The sequence below is a fragment of the Prionailurus viverrinus genome, chromosome B3 (genome assembly GCF_022837055.1).
Source record: "Prionailurus viverrinus isolate Anna chromosome B3, UM_Priviv_1.0, whole genome shotgun sequence".
Taxonomy (NCBI): Eukaryota; Metazoa; Chordata; class Mammalia; order Carnivora; family Felidae; genus Prionailurus; species Prionailurus viverrinus.
Genome location: NC_062566.1, coordinates 130,630,850 through 130,646,700, shown reverse-complemented (window position 1 = coordinate 130,646,700; position 15,851 = coordinate 130,630,850). Strand labels below are relative to the sequence as shown.

General features: G+C 38.2%; 1 protein-coding gene across 4 annotated transcripts in view; it reads left to right on the top strand.

Moving 5' to 3' along the window:
* The first annotated feature begins 3,661 nt into the window (after window positions 1-3,661).
* CATSPERB (cation channel sperm associated auxiliary subunit beta) overlaps window positions 3,662-15,851 on the top strand; it is a 110,452-nt gene continuing 98,262 nt past the window's right edge. For 2 of the 4 annotated variants that reach the window (XM_047863161.1, XM_047863159.1), the window contains exons 1-4: window positions 3,662-3,813; window positions 7,472-7,550; window positions 10,196-10,284; window positions 12,747-12,887. In XM_047863161.1, the coding sequence (XP_047719117.1) occupies window positions 7,472-7,550; window positions 10,196-10,284; window positions 12,747-12,887 (309 nt within the window). In that variant the 5' untranslated portion in view covers window positions 3,662-3,813. Of the gene's footprint in view, window positions 3,814-7,471; window positions 7,551-10,195; window positions 10,285-10,805; window positions 10,924-12,746; window positions 12,888-15,851 lie in introns of those variants that run through there. The other 2 variants (XM_047863160.1, XM_047863163.1) reach the window with 2 other exon arrangements.

Sequence of the window (15,851 nt, the reverse complement as noted above, 5' to 3'; positions counted from 1 at the left end):
GGAGAAAGAGAAAAAAATGATAGGGGAGAGGTAGGGAAGTTACCTGTAGATTAAAAAACTTCAAGGATAATGGCTAAAATGAACAACTCAGGAAACAACAGATGTTGGTGAGGATGCAGAGAAAGGGGAACCTTACACTGTTGGTGGGAATGCAATCTGGTGCAGCCAGTCTGGAAAACAGTATGGATGTTCCTCCAAAAGTTAAAAATACAACTATCCTATGATCCAGCAATTGCACTACTAAGTGTTTATCCAAAGCATACAAAAATACTGATTTGAAGGGACACATTCCCTGATGTTTATAAGCAACATTATCAACAATAGCCAAATTATGGAAAGAGCCCAAATGTTCATGGACTGATGAATAAAGAAGATAGATATAGATATAGATATATACACACACATGATGGAATATTGCTCAGCCATAAAAAATGATGAAATCTTGCCATTTGCAGTGACGTCAATGGACTAAACAGTATTATGCTAAGTGAAATAAGTCAGAGAAAGACAAATACTATATGATTTCACTCAATGTGGATTTTAAGAAACAAAACAGATGAATATGGTGGGGGTGAGGTGGAAAGAGAGAGGCAAACCAGAAAACAGACTCTTAACTCTACAGAACAAACCACGGGTTGCTGGTAGAAGGCAGGTGGGTGGGAAGATGGGTTAAATGGGTGATGGGTACTAAGGTGGGCACTTGAGATGAGCGTTGAGTATTGCCTGGAAGCGATGAATCATGAATTCTCCTGTAGCTAATATTGCACTGTATGTTAACTAACTGGAATTCAAATAAGAACTTGAAACGGAAAAAAAACTTCAAAGCTATATCAATTAATTGCAAAGTATGAACCTCATTGGATTTTTATTCATACAAAGTATAACCAATTTTAAGCATGAGACAGCTGGGAAATAGGTACTATCACTGGATAGACATTCCAGGACTCATTCTTAGCTTTAGGAATGAAATGGTATCATGGTTTTAATTACAAAGTAATTTTCCCGGGCGCCTGGGTGGCTCAGTCGGTTGAGCGGCCGACTTTGGCTCAGGTCATGATCTCGCAGTCTGTGAGTTCAAGCCCTGCGTCTGGCTCTGTGTTGACAGCTCAGAGCCTGGAGCCTGTTTCGGATTCTGTGTCTCCCTCTCTCTGACCCTCCCCCGTTCATGCTCTGTCTCTCTCTGTCTCAAAAATAAATAAACGTTAAAAAAAAAATTAAAAAAAAAATTTTCCCTAAGGAATATATACTGAACTATATATGGATGTTTAAGATATCTTCAGGATAATCCTGGAGAAGAAAAATGAATGGGTAAGTGTATCGATGAAACAGGACTAAAGCTAGGTGATGGATGCAAAGGGGTAATAATACCATTCTTCCTGCTTTTTCTAATGTTTGAAATATCCCATAATAAAACATTTTTTAAAACTGGGAGAGACCTGTTAATCTGGGGTGATCAAAATGTCCTTGTTATTTTATTCTTTGAACTTTCTGAGTCTTTATAGGTTTTCTTATATAGAAAGTATGAGCAAAGTATGTCTCTGATTGGAATGGACTTTGAAACCATGAAGCAATGGAAATGACCAGAAAGGAAAACACAGATAAATTCGATTGCATCACATTTGAATTACTGTACATCCAAGCTCATCATAAACAAAATTGTGACAAATTGGGTTTAATATTCACAGTAAATATTGCGAGGGACTGTTTTACCATTTCACAAGCAAAACACTAAAATTCCAGTAGGACATGGTCAAGAAGTCTTCTAATTTATAGAAGAAAAAATGGCTAATAAGCATATTGTAAATTTTCAGCTGCACCAATACTAAAGAAAAACGGTGAGATACTTTTTTTGGCTTGTTATAGACTGTATCTCATTCTCAGTGCTGCATTTTCTGGAAAGCAATTTGCCAACATGTATCAGGAGTCTTCAACATATTCATAGCCTACGAAAACCTTTCAAATGTTGGGACAGATTTTTGTTTAAGACTGTTTATTATCACATTATTCATAACAGGAAAACACTGAAAGCAGCTGAATGTCTTACATTTAAATAATTTGCGTGTAGTTATTTTAGATATGTAAGTGTGAAAACTTCTGAAAAAACACTTGAATTACACGAGAAAACAATCAGAATAACAATGACTGAAAGCTATATACAGAAGGATCCTACATGAAACGTATAAATGTATAGGGAAAAGACTAAATTTGTCAGAATGTTAGCAGTGGTTCTATCTGACCATTGGTTTATAGGTAATTAATTTCCCTATACCTGTTTATATTTTTCAACTTTTGCATTATGAGCACTTTTATAGTCAGAAAAAAATCCCCTCCCCCCACAAAAAAAGTCAAAGTCATCCATCTGTCTTTCAATTAGCCCCTTCCCTGGTTCTCAAACCTCCTAACTGGATACCCAGTTCCTGACTTGTGTTCCAGGGGGAAGAACATCTCTCATTGCACTGTTAACAGAGAAGTGATCTGCCACGGGAGTTCTTTGGTCCTCATTTGCATCAAAGTTAACTCATCAGTAACTCTGAAGCAGATCCTTGTCTTCTGGGGGAAGGAAAACACTACTCAAATTGGGAGGAAGCATCACAGGGGGGCAAATGAAGAAGGGAAACAAAGGTGTGGCTGGGGGAAAAGAGGGCCATGTCAACTGCTGCTTCATAATTTTCTTGAGAGCCCTCAGTGTGCGCCTTCAACACCGCTCAGGCATTCCTATTTTGATGCAGTGTGGGCAAGCAGCAACCACAGTGTTGCCACAGAGACTGAAAATACAAAACCCTCGTCACCTTCTGTAGTCAGAAATCAGCAGCAAAAAGGAGTCCCAGGTTTCTGATAACTAACTTCTTGTTACAGAAGAAACGTTTTGTTGAGTTCTCCTCGTTATTTCAGATTGAGGAGTAACTTTCTTCTTTAGGTCACTGGGAAAGGTAAGAGAAAGGTGTTTCTTATACAGGCTCTTCCAGGAATAGATTAAACTAGTGAGTTCTACCCGGCCATGGAAAAGGATGTCTGAAGGAGGGCATGAGTGTAAAACAGGTTTTATTATCCTTACTAAAAAAATTGCTAGTCCCGGTGACCATTCATGACTTGTCAGGATAGTTAGTAAATCAGAGAGGTCAGTCTGGGCTCAGTAGCCAAAGGCACCCTAAGTGGATATAATCAGCAAGACCAAGGCCGTTCACAGAACCATGAGTCTGGAGACCAGCTTGGTATCTCACTTGGTTTTGCTGATTCCCAGGCATACACAGCTCATTCCCATCTTTGTGCTTTGTGTATTTACTTATCTTGCTTACCCCATCAACACGGTCATCTCTCCTTTTCTAAAAGTCCCGATATTTCTTTAAGACATAGTTATGACGCTCTCTTTGACAGATTTTCTTCTCTTAAACCTCATTGTATGTAGTTAGCATTTCCTTTTAGCATTCATGCTTTTCCCCAGGCACTCAGTAGTCCCATGATGATTTATGGACTTTGAGAATAGTCATTTGTAGGTTTCTGAACCTTCCTGGGTGGAACATGGTAGGTTTGGCGAAACTCCACCTCGTAAAATTTTTAAAGAAGATGACCTTTGGTTCTCTGAAAGAGGCAGTTAATTGGAAATTCCAACTGCCTAGCCTTTAGATTTTCCAAGCCCACTTCCGTACTTGGTAGCAGCTGATTGGCTGTTACTAAAGTTAAGTGGACCATTAAACCAGTAAACTGAAAATTTGGACCCAGTCTTCTTTCTGAGCCTGAATGGAAGAAAGCTTGGGAAAACACAACAAAGAAAGGGGCAAGTAATCAGGCATCTACTCTTAGAAGGCAGTCACGGTAAGAAATAATAAAATGAGAGCCCTACTATAGTTCACACTGATAACGTAATCACTCTTCTATAACGGAGTGACTTAAAATGAATCAGATGGTGGAAAATGCAACTTCATTCTTTAGGACAATTCCCAGTGTTTATTTGGCGCCGGAGAATAGAAAATACCCAGCTTTGTGACTTACATCTGACCATTAGATAAAGCTCATAATAGTTAGCTGGGATTGAAAACTGGAGGTAATTTAAGGGCTGAAAGAGTGAGTCGGGAGTGGGATGAAGACAAAGAAATTGCTTCCGGACATCAAGACATGGATTCAGAGCTGGTGTTTATCCATTGTGCAGCCTGTGTAAAGCAGCTGCTGAAAGCCTAAAGTGCATCATTCATTCAGTTCTCACAACAACCCTGCGAAGTGGCTGTTATACCTGGTTTACTGAATTGAAGAAGTTAAGTAACTTTCCAAAGATCAGACATCCCAAACGGGCAGAGCCGATCTGAAGTCAACGCCAGTGCTTTCTCTGTAGCCGTAAGATGGTGGTTGAAAGGAGGCAGGACTAAATTGAAGAAAGTTGTAACACTGAAGAAGGAGGAAAGGAGACTAACGAACGTATGGAACAGAATCTCGGGGGGCACATGTAGCAGTTTCAGTAAGAGGTCAAATCTAATCTTGTACTTAATAGCTTTCTGTTTTTAAATTCTCGTTTTGTGGCATCTCTGTGTGCTGACTAAATCTTTTGAATCAGGAGGTCTTGGTTCTATGCCCAACATGTTACTAGCTAGTAATGGGCTTTAGACATGTAACTTCGTGTCTCATATATTAACTCTAAAATACATTCCATCTCTAAGTGTAAAAAAGAATAAATATGGGCTGAATTACTAGCACAAGGGAACATGCAGCTACTAGCAAAGTCATGGAGGGCCCAGAGGGCCTTCCTTAGCTGTCTCTCTCTTCAATTATGCTCTCTTGGCTTTCCTTTCCTTAATGAAAGCACTTAAAAGCCTTTCAAAGTAGGTTTTTAGTTCTTTGGTCAAAGATAGATACAACCAAATCCACTCAAATGAAATTAGAGAACTTTTTATATTTATTTGAGAGAACTGAACTGGGACAGGTCTGAGGATAACGTAATAACAGCATCTGTCTGGAGCCCCGGGGCATAATAGATTTCAGTCACTTTTTAAGGAGGAGAAAAACTAATGGGTTCTGGTACTGGTGTTATGTCATTTAATGTGAATATTGAGCAAAATAATACAAGATTTTCCTGGCAAAGGCACTATTTTCTTTTTCTTTTTTTTTTTTGTTTTGTTTATTTATTTATTTATTTTTGAGAGAGCAAGAGAGAGAGAGAGAGCGGGAGGGGCAGAGGGAGAGGGAGAGGGAGAATCCCAAGCAATCTCCATGCTGTCAGTGTAGAGCCTGACATGGGGCTCAAACCCACGAACTGTGAGATCATGATCTGAGACGAAACCAAGAGTCAGCCGCTGAAATGATGGAGCCGCCCAGGTGACCCTAAGGCACTATTTTCAAAGTGACTGTGATGACTTCTCCATTTAATGTTAAATTCATTCCTACACCAAAAATATAATAGCACATAGCACCATGCTGATACAGTTTCACCATGCTGAATAACTTTTCAGGGTTGTGTGAATTAGGCAACTGACTGTCCTAGATGCACTACATGATTAAAAAAAAAAAATGTCCATAAGGAGTCAATATGTAGTTTAAGAGACAATCGGTGTGTGTCTTATATAAATGGTACATCTGTGGTTTTTAATCTGTGCTGGACTTCAAAACTGTGATCTACTGTTTTTGAATGCAACCTTGAGTTCCACCTCTGCAGGGTTTCTTCTGTGATTAAATTGATTATGGGGCGCCTGGGTAGTTCAGTTGGTTAAGTGTCTGACTTTGGCTCAGGTCATGATCTCACAGTCCATGAGTTCGAGCCCCGTATCGGGCTCTATGGTGACAGCTCAGAGCCTGGAGCTTGCTTCAGATTCTGTGTCTCCCTCTCTCTCTCTCTCTGCCCCTCCCCTGCTTGCTCTGTCTCAAAAATAAATGAATATTTAAAATTTTTAAAAAAAGATTACAATTGTAAGCAAATTCAGAGCAACTGGGTATCTGAAAAGATTTTCTTTGGCTGGAGGTGAGCTGCACTAAAACTTAACAACAAAATGTTTCTGGACAAAGAGAGTGAGAGAAGAGAAACAGAAGGACACTAATTCATCTGTTTTGTGTCAGTTTGTGAAAACAAGTTGTTTTCTCAGATGACCAAAAAAAAAAAAAAACACTTAAAAAAACCCACAGTTCTCCCCAACCACATGATAAAGATGATGAATTTAAAAATCCGATGAATGTTTGAATGTTATATTGTTGATTACATGTATTGAATCAAGCAAACCAATTTTAAGGGAGGAAAAACATCAGTGAAATTTAATTTACTCAGCAGATGTCAGGAACCACACAGGATCTGGATTATGCTTTACCTGCATCTGGCAAGTCAATCTGTTACTGTTTCTTGGATGCTGGCAAAAGACACAAGACTCCTAGGTCAGAGACAAAGGACTTCATCACTAACAGCAAAAGCAGTAGCCAGAGTGTCAGCATGATGTTCACTCCCAGTCTCCATGCCCCCCAAATCCTATGGAGTAGATATCCATCATGGAAGCTGTATTAGCATACTAAGGTTACAGTAACAAAATGCCACACACTAGTTGGCTTAAACAATAGAAGTGACTCACACTTCTGAAGGCTTAATGTCTAAGTTCAAGGTGTTAGCTGGGTTTGTCCCTTCTGAGGGCCAAGAAGGAAGGATCTGTTCCAGGCTTCTCTCCTTGGTCATCTTTTCCCTGTGTCTTCACATCATTTTCCCTTTGTGCATATCTGTGTCCAAATTTCCTCTTATAAGGACACTAGTCACACTGGATCAGGGCCCACCCTAATGATTTCACTTTAACTTAATCACTCTTGTATAAAGACCCTATCTCCAGCTACAACTGCATTCTGAAGCCCTAGGGGTTAGGGCTTCAACATATAAGTTTTTAGGGGACACATTTCAGCCCATCACAGATGCTTGCTTACACACATAGTGGGGTATATTACAGGAGGAGAACACTGAGCCTGGGAGATTCACCATGGAAACAAGCCTGCTCCTGCCCAAGGGGGGTGTTACCTTGTTCCTCAAGGATTCTTGCCACAAACACGACTCTGAGAAAAGGCCTGGGTAAAGAGGGGCCAGGGCTTTGCGGTGTTGGCACACGGGGGCAGGGGGACATACAGGGATGCTCAGGGCTCGTGTGCATTCTCTCTCTCAAGAGCAGTGCAGTCAAAATATCAGCTAAGGTACAGCTCTGCCTTCTCAGAGTCTTTATCAAGTCAAGCTCTGTTTTATACAGCTGTAGAATTGATCACACCTCTCCAATAGTTATCTACATTGAAGAAAAACCAGAGCCCCAGCTCTTTAGTTTGTGGTAATTATAAATATCTTTAATACCAACAAGGAAGTAAATGTAGAGCTTAGTCAACTGTTAACATTGTTTTGTCACATAAAGGGAAATATTTTTAACTTAAAAGGAATAGATGATTTCTTTACTATGTAGTTGTTTATAGAAAAAGGAACTAAAAAGTATGTTCAGAGCAACTGAATAGAAATAATTCTTATTTCTTTTGATAGATGGAATTGCCACTTTTATATATTATAATTTTACTTTTGACCATATTTGACCTTTCATCAGGAATAATATATAATAAAGGTAAGTTTCAGACTCTCTTACTCTCTATTTTCTCGTAGGAGTTTTCCCTTCCATCCCTTCCTCGTTAACAGTTAAAATACTTTCTTGGTACTTCTCTTTACCTTACCTCTCAGTTTTTTTCAGGTATTATTTGTTGTACTCTTGTCTAGCAATTTCTAATAATATTGTGAATCTATTGTTATTAAGTTGTGTACATAGAGACCTTTATTATAGTGTTTCATCATTTATAAGTCATAGAATATTAAAGTTTGAGGAGCACTTTATTTTATTTTTTTTTAATTAAAAAAATTTTTTTAACGTTTATTTATTTTTGAGACAGAGAGAGAGCATGAACGGGGGAGGGGCAGAGAGAAAGGGAGACACAGAATCGGAAGCAGGCTCCAGGCTCTGAGCCATCATCCCAGAGCCCGACGCGGGGCTCGAACTCACGGACGGCAAGATCGTGACCTGAGCTGAAGTCGGACCCTTAACTGACTGAGCTACCCAGGCGCCCCTATTTTTTAATTAAAAACATTTTTTTAAGTTTATTTATTTATTCTGAGAGAGAGAGAGAGAGAGAGAGAGAGAACGAGCAGGGGAGGGACAGAGAGAGAGAGAGAATCCCAAGCAGGCTCTGCACTAACTGTGTAGCCTGATGCAGGGCTTGAACTCATGAACCAGTGAGATGACCTGAGCCAAGATAAGAGTCGGACGCTTAACGAACTGAGCTATCCAGGCGCCCCTAAGGAGCATTTTATATTTGAAAAATTGTTCATTATTTAAATAGATTTTTTTCATTCTTCCTACATGAATGGTTACCTGTGGTATGAATTATAAACTGCCTCATAAAGCAAACAGATTGAGACTGAAGATTATTTTCTGAAACTAATACATGGATTAAATCACTCAATAGGACTTTTATGGTGGAAATGCTTTGTAAAAGGAATGAAACAATCCACCTCCACTTGTGCAGATTGTTTAGATTCTCTAGCATTTTGGACTGGATCTGCTAGAACATAGTAGATGCTTGATTCAAAAAAAAAAAAAAAAATTGTTGACCAAACAATGAAGAGGGGGATTCAGTCTGTCTTCTGTTCACAGGTTTGTTGCAGAATTGCTTGAGTTCTAGGATGACCCAGTACCAGTTCCTAGGTTCTTCTGAAGAATATGTAACACACGTATGGGTATACTCTAAGACTGGAGAGTCACAGGCCAACTTCTAAGATTTCAGAGAAGGGAGAGTTGACTTCCACCTGAGTCGGGGGTGGTCAGGGAAGGCTTTTAACAAAAGAGAGAAATCAGTTCAGGCCCCCAAAATGAGTAATCTCTATCTATGCATGCATGGGGAAGAGTATTTTACAAAGACAACATCAGGGTAAGTGATGGTAAAGTCATGGAGGTAGGTAATCATATAATGTGAGGGGAGAAGTGTGTAGTTTTGTTTGGCTAGAATGAAGGGTTAGAAAAAGTAAAATACTTTGGAAAGGTAGGAAATCGGCTCATGTCAATGAGATACTGGAATGCTAAGCTGGGATTTGGGCTTTAGTCTAAATTCCTTGTGATGGAGGTTGTCAGAATGGATAAAAACACATGATCCAACTCTGCTGTCTACAAGAGATTCACTTTATTATTTTTTTTCAATATATGAAATTTATTGTCAAATTGGTTTCCATACAACACCCAGTGCTCATCCCAAAAGGTGCCCTCCTCAATACCCATCACCCACCCTCCTCTCCCTCCCACCCCCCATCAACCCTCAGTTTATTCTCAGTTTTTAAGAGTCTCTTATGCTTTGGCTCTTTCCCACTCTAACCTCTTTTTTTTTTTTTTTTTTTTCCTTCCCCTCCTCCGTGGGTTTCTGATAAGTTTCTCAGGATCCACATAAGAGTGAAAACATATGGTATCTGTCTTTCAAAGAGATTCACTTTAGATCAAGATAAGGAGAAGGGATCTTCCTCCCAACCCCGCCCTTTTTGGGGGAGGAGTCACCTATCTGTGGCTCTCTATTAAAATACAAATTCTGCCTTCTGTCCCTTTTCTGTGCTCCCCAAAGACTTGAAGAGTCAAGAACTATTTAATATTTACATGGCAGATTTTCCAGCTTTGTTTTATTGTTGATCTTTACTTTTGTACCATTGTGGCTGGAAAATATACTTGGTATGATTTCAGTCTTACTAGATTTGTAGTATGTGTGATGGCTCTTTTAATGTGATTTAACCAGGGGATTCTTCTGTGTGTACTTGAGGATAATGTGTATTCTATTTTTCTTGGGTTGAATGTTATATATAATATATATATTATATATAACATATATATATAACATATGTGCATGTGTATATATATGTTATGTATTCTGAAGAGTGCTTCAAGTTATATATATATGCATGTGTGTGTGTATACATATATGTTTTTTTATGTATTCTGAAGAATGCTTCAAGTAAAAAGTGTTCTTGTTGATTTTGCATCTGGATAATGAAATTTGTTGAAAATTTTAAAAATTAAAAAAAAAAACAACAACCCTGGTTTTTGGCCACTTCTGAATTTAAAATATACAACTATAATTCTTACCCCCTTAAAATTATTTTGTCAGTTTAAAAAATATGATTCTTTTCATGGAAATCCTTCTATCAGCGAACTAAAGTATGTGTATTCTTGTTGTTATTTAGGTGATATAGAGAAACACTTTGCTTGTGCCAGTGAAGGGATCCCCCCAAAGAATGAAATAATCAAGCTGTACCTTTCTTCCAATGACTTGGTAAGATCCATTAATAATATGTGACAACCTCTCACATTCTTTTTAGCTCCACGTGTAAAACCACTAACACTGTACTTTTTCAAATACCGTCTACTATGTTCAGACTTGGGGAGGTAAAATTCTACGTAAATAATAATCTTTTCTATTCCATTCCACTTGTATCAAGTGAAATATTACATTTAGCCATTGAACATCCTGGGTTGTTTTTTCTTTTTCTTTTTTTAAGATACCTTCTCCTTCCCTTTTTATTTTATTTTTTTTAAGTTTATTTTGAGAGAGGGAGAGAGAGAGAGAGAGAGAGGGAGAAAACATGAGCAGGGGAGAGGCAGAGAGAGAGAGAGAGAGAGAGACATTCTCAAGCAGACTCTGTGCCATTGGCACAGATCCCAACTCGGGACTTGAACTCATGAACTGTTAGATCACAAGCTGACCCAAAGTCAAAAGCTGGATGCTTAGCTGACTGAATGGCTCCCTCCTTCCCTTTTTAAAAGGTTGGCTGTAATGATTTTTATTTTTTATAGATCTGATTTGTTCTTTTGAAGTTTGACAGATACAGCCTGTTAGAGAAATTTACTTCACATGACCTAGAGAAAGAATCTTTCTTTTAGAACAAGTACCACATTGCAGATGCCATTTGGGGTAAGGGATCATTTGATTTCTTCATTTCATATAATGGCATTTAAACACACACACACACACACACACACACACACACACCAAAATAAGATAGCCATGCAGCAAATGCTAACAAAAACCTAAGTTAAGAAAAAATGTACAGATTGTTTGAAAGTCTATGATAAATATAACACCCCACAAGGACAAATACATTTTTCCCAAAGTCTTTTTTGACTTAGTTCCCAGTTCTTTCCTGATATGCCAGACATATATTTAAGTCTTTTATTCACAACTGTTGCGAAGGGCATGCCCCTTTGAGTCAAAAATGCCTTTCCTCTTTGTGATTACTTATGGGGCAAAAAATGGATGTTAGAGGAAGAAAAACATTCAGAGCTGGGGTCAAATCTTGGAGTTATACACAGACATACATGGTCTGTCATGCCCTGGAGCAGGTTACCTAACCCCTCTAATCCCTAGTTTTGTCCTCTTAAAAAAGAACTTAATTATCACCTACTTTTTAGAGAGTTGTCATATAGTAGTTCTAGAATATATTAGTAGAAGTAAAACCTAACATTTATAAAATGTTTATATGTGTCAGGCATTTTTCAAAGCATTTTATGTTCATTACAACCTTTAATCTTCTGTAAGATGAGTACTTAAGATAAGTAGAGGAGTATTGGACCTACCCTCTTAGGTTCTGTACCTGGGGCCTGTAAAATAAATGGACAAAAGACAGATTAACAGGAGAAAAACCCAGACTTTACTGACACATGCAGTATGTATAGCCACAGAGAGAGAACTCAGTGGTGAGTAATTCAAAAGGGTGGTTAGAATTTGGGGCTTATATGCCATCTTAACAAAGGGCAATAAATTGTAAATCAGTGACAAGACAGGGAAAAGGTGTTTGTCTTCATCTGTCTTCCAATCTCCATTAGAACCTAAGTTCCTTGAGAGCAGGGTTTTTTGTCTGTTTTGAGCAGTTCTGCTTCCCCAGCCCCTGCAACACTGCCTGATTTGTGGTAAGAGCTCAGAAAACGTTTTTGGAATGAATATGTTTCCCTATTTTGTAGATAGGGAAACTGAAACCCAGGCAACTTGCCCAAAGTGGTCTTAACTACTAGGAGAACTAAATGAGGTGAAGTTGTTAGTATCTATCTTGTGTTGCTTTTCATTTGTGATTGCTGCATTTTCTTTTTCTTTTTTTTTTTTTATGTTATTTTACTTATTTTTGAGAGAGAGAGCAGGGGAGGGGCAGAGAGAAAGGGGGACAATAGGATCCGAAGTGGGCTCCATGCTGACAGCAGAGAGCCTGATGCGGGGCTCGAACTCACAAACTGTGAGATCATGGCCTGAGCTGAAGTCAGATGCTTAACTGACTGAGCCACCCAGTGCCCCAGTTGCTGCATTTTCATATACCTTCTCAAAACTGAGAAACAGCAATAAAAATACACTAAAATGAGTTTTCCTTTATACATTTCCTCCTTGTAAAGTTTAAACACAAAATAATGATTTTAATAAAACAGGGATTTCTACATGTGATGGGCATGTGGCTTTGATTCTATATTTATTAAATGTAATAACTTTATGTCCATTCTTTTTACAGAAAAGATTACCATATGGTTGAGGTTTCAACCTGTTATGACACTAGTATGATAGGTTACTAAGTTCTAGAAGCGTGCTTTTTCAAAATAGATTTTTTTTTTCCTGGTTAGAGATGAAAATTACTACAGATAGACGTCTTTAGCAGCATAGACGATTCATAGATTACCTCTCATTTTTAAATTAATGTAGGAGATGCTTCTTGCCATCAAATTGTCATTACTTTCCACCCCTTCTCTTTCCTACAGAAAATCCAGTGTTTTTTACTATCTGAAAGTGGGCATACTTCGCAGGAATTCCTAGGTGTGTTCACATCAGGAGGACTTGCTCCCAGCTTGGAAATTATAAATAGTACATATACAGGCATCTTCCACTTTAACTTAACTTTGGTAATGACACTTTATTTTATTCTTTATATTATTAATGAGAAGCATACTCTGTCTTGTAGGATGTGTTTTTTTTTAATAGCTAGCCCATAAGATCACATTTATGTATGTTTTAAACCTAACAGTACAGTGTTACATGTTTTGCTTTTAACAATTTTTAAGAAATTAAAGAAAAAATAATTTTTTTTTTTACTATTTACCTATGTATTAATGATTTCCACCACTGTTCATTTTTTTGCAGAGATATAAGTTTGGGCTATTTTTTCAGCCCAAAGAATTATTATCATTTCTTTTCTTTAATATTTTATTTTATTATTTTTTTCAGAGAAAATGGTTTATTCCTTGTCTCATTCAAAATATTCATGCCAGCACTTTCCTTTGGGTAGCAAATAAATTTGTGAATTCTGGACATCCCTTTCCACATCATTACAAATATATTTGAAGTGTTTATTTATTTTTTTAATTTTTTAAAATTTAAATCCAAGTTAGTTAACATATAGTGTAATGATGATTTCAGGAATAGAATTTAGTGATTCATCACTTACATATAACATCCAGTGCTCCTCCCAACAAGTGCCCTTCTTTTTTTTTATTAATTTTTTTTTAATGTTTATTTTTTTTTGAGAGAGAAAGCGTACGAGCAGGGGAGGGGCAGAGAGAGACGGAGACACAGAATCCGAAGCAGGTTCCAGGCCCTGAGCTGTCAGGACAGAGCCTGAGGTGGGGCTCAAACTCACGAACTGCGAGATCATGACCTGAGCTGAAGTCGGATGCTCAACTGACTGAGCCACCCAGGCACCCCATAAAAAGTGCCCTCCCTAATTCCCATCACCCATTTAGCCCCTCCCTGCACCCAACACCCCATCAGCAACCCTCAGTTTGTTCTCTGTAATTAAGAGTCTCTTATGGTTTGTCTCCCTCTCTGTTTTTATCTTATTTTTGCTTCCCTTCTTCTATATTCATCTATTTTGTTTCTTAAATTCCACATATGAGTGAAATCATATGATAGCTGTCTTTCTCTGACTGATTTATTTTGCCTAGCATAACACATTCTAGTTCCATCCACATTATTGCAAATGGCAAGATTTCATTCTTTTTTTATCGCCAAGTAATATTCCATCGGGTCTATATACAACATCTTCTTTACCCATTCATCAGTCATGGGCATTTGGGCTCTTTCCATAATTTGGCTATTGTCAATTGTGCTGCTATAAACATTGGGGTGCACATGCCCCTTCGAATCAGCATTTTGTTGCCTTTGGATGAATACCTAGTAGTGCAATTGCTGGGTCGTAGGGTAGTGGCTGCACCAGTTTGCATTCCCACCAGCCGTGCAAAAGGGTTCTCCTTCTCTGCATCCTTGCCAATATCTGTTGTTTCCTGAGTTGTTAATTTTAGCCACTCTGACCGGCGTGAGGTGATATATCATTGTGTTTCCCTGATGATGAGTGATGTGTGTGTTAGCCATCTGGATGTCTTCTTTGGAAAAGTGTCTATTCATGTCTTCTGCTTGTCTCTTCACTAGATTATTTGCTTTTTGGGGAGTTGAGGTATCATTTCTTACAGTACAGGTGTATGGGCAGTGAATTCTCCAGGAGTTTCATCCCCTTGAAAATGTCTTCATTCCCCCTCATTTTTTCGGGGATAACAACTTTATTAAGATATAATTGGGGCGCCTGGGTGGCACAGTCGGTTAAGCGTCCGACTTCAGCCAGGTCACGATCTCGCGGTCCGTGAGTTCGAGCCCCGCGTCGGGCTCTGGGCTGATGGCTCAGAGCCTGGAGCCTGCTTCCGATTCTGTGTCTCCCTCTCTCTCTGCCCCTCCCCCGTTCATGCTCTGTCTCTCTCTGTCTCCAAAATAAATAAACGTTAAAAAAAATTAAAAAAAAAAAGATATAATTGTGTACCATACAATTCACCTATTTAAAGTGCACAATTAAATGGTGTCTAGTATATTCAGAGAGTGTGCAAAAATCACTACTGTCTAATTTTATAACATCTTCATCACCACAGAAGGACAGCCCATCCCTGTGAACTCCCCAGCACACCCTCTGCTCTTCAGATGCAGGTGACCACTAAACTACACCCATCTGTTGTAGATTCACTTCTTCTGAACATCTTGTGTAAATGAAATCATACAACATTTAGTTCTTTGTGACTGGCTTCTGTCAGTCAGTGTAACGTCTCCAAGCTTCATCCATGTGGTAGGATGTGTCCTACTTCATTTCTTTTTTAACTTAAATTCAAGTTAGTTAACAAACAGTGTAGTCTTAACTTCAGGAGTAGAACCTAGTGGTTCATCTCTGACATATGACACCCAGTGCTCATCCAGAAAAGTGCCCTCCTTAATGCCCATCACCCATTTAACCCACCCCCTCACCCACCTCCCCTCCAGCAACCCTCAGTTTGTTCTCTGTATTTAAGAGTCTCTTATGGTTGTCCTCCCTCTCTGTTTTTATCTTCTTTTTCCTTCCCTTTCCCTATGTTCCACTGTTGAGTTTCTCAGATTCCACATAGGAGTGACATCATGTGATATTTATCTTTCTCTGACTTATTTCGCTTAGCATAATACCCTCTAGTTCCATCCACGTTGTTGCAAATGGCAAGATCTCATTCTTTTTCATCGCCCAGTAGTATTCCATTGTGTGTATGTATATGTATATATATGTATACATACATATATATGTATGTGCATATACATATATGTATATGTATACATGCACATACATATATGTATATATACATATACACATATATGCACATACATATGTATATGTATGTATATTTACATGTATGTATGTATACATATACATATACATATACATATATATGTATATGTATACATACATATATATATATATATATATATATATATACCACATCTTCTTTATTTGTCCCCTATATGTAATGTGTCGTTTTTCTCTGGATGCTTTTAAGATTTTCTCTTTGTATTGACTCTGATTGGGT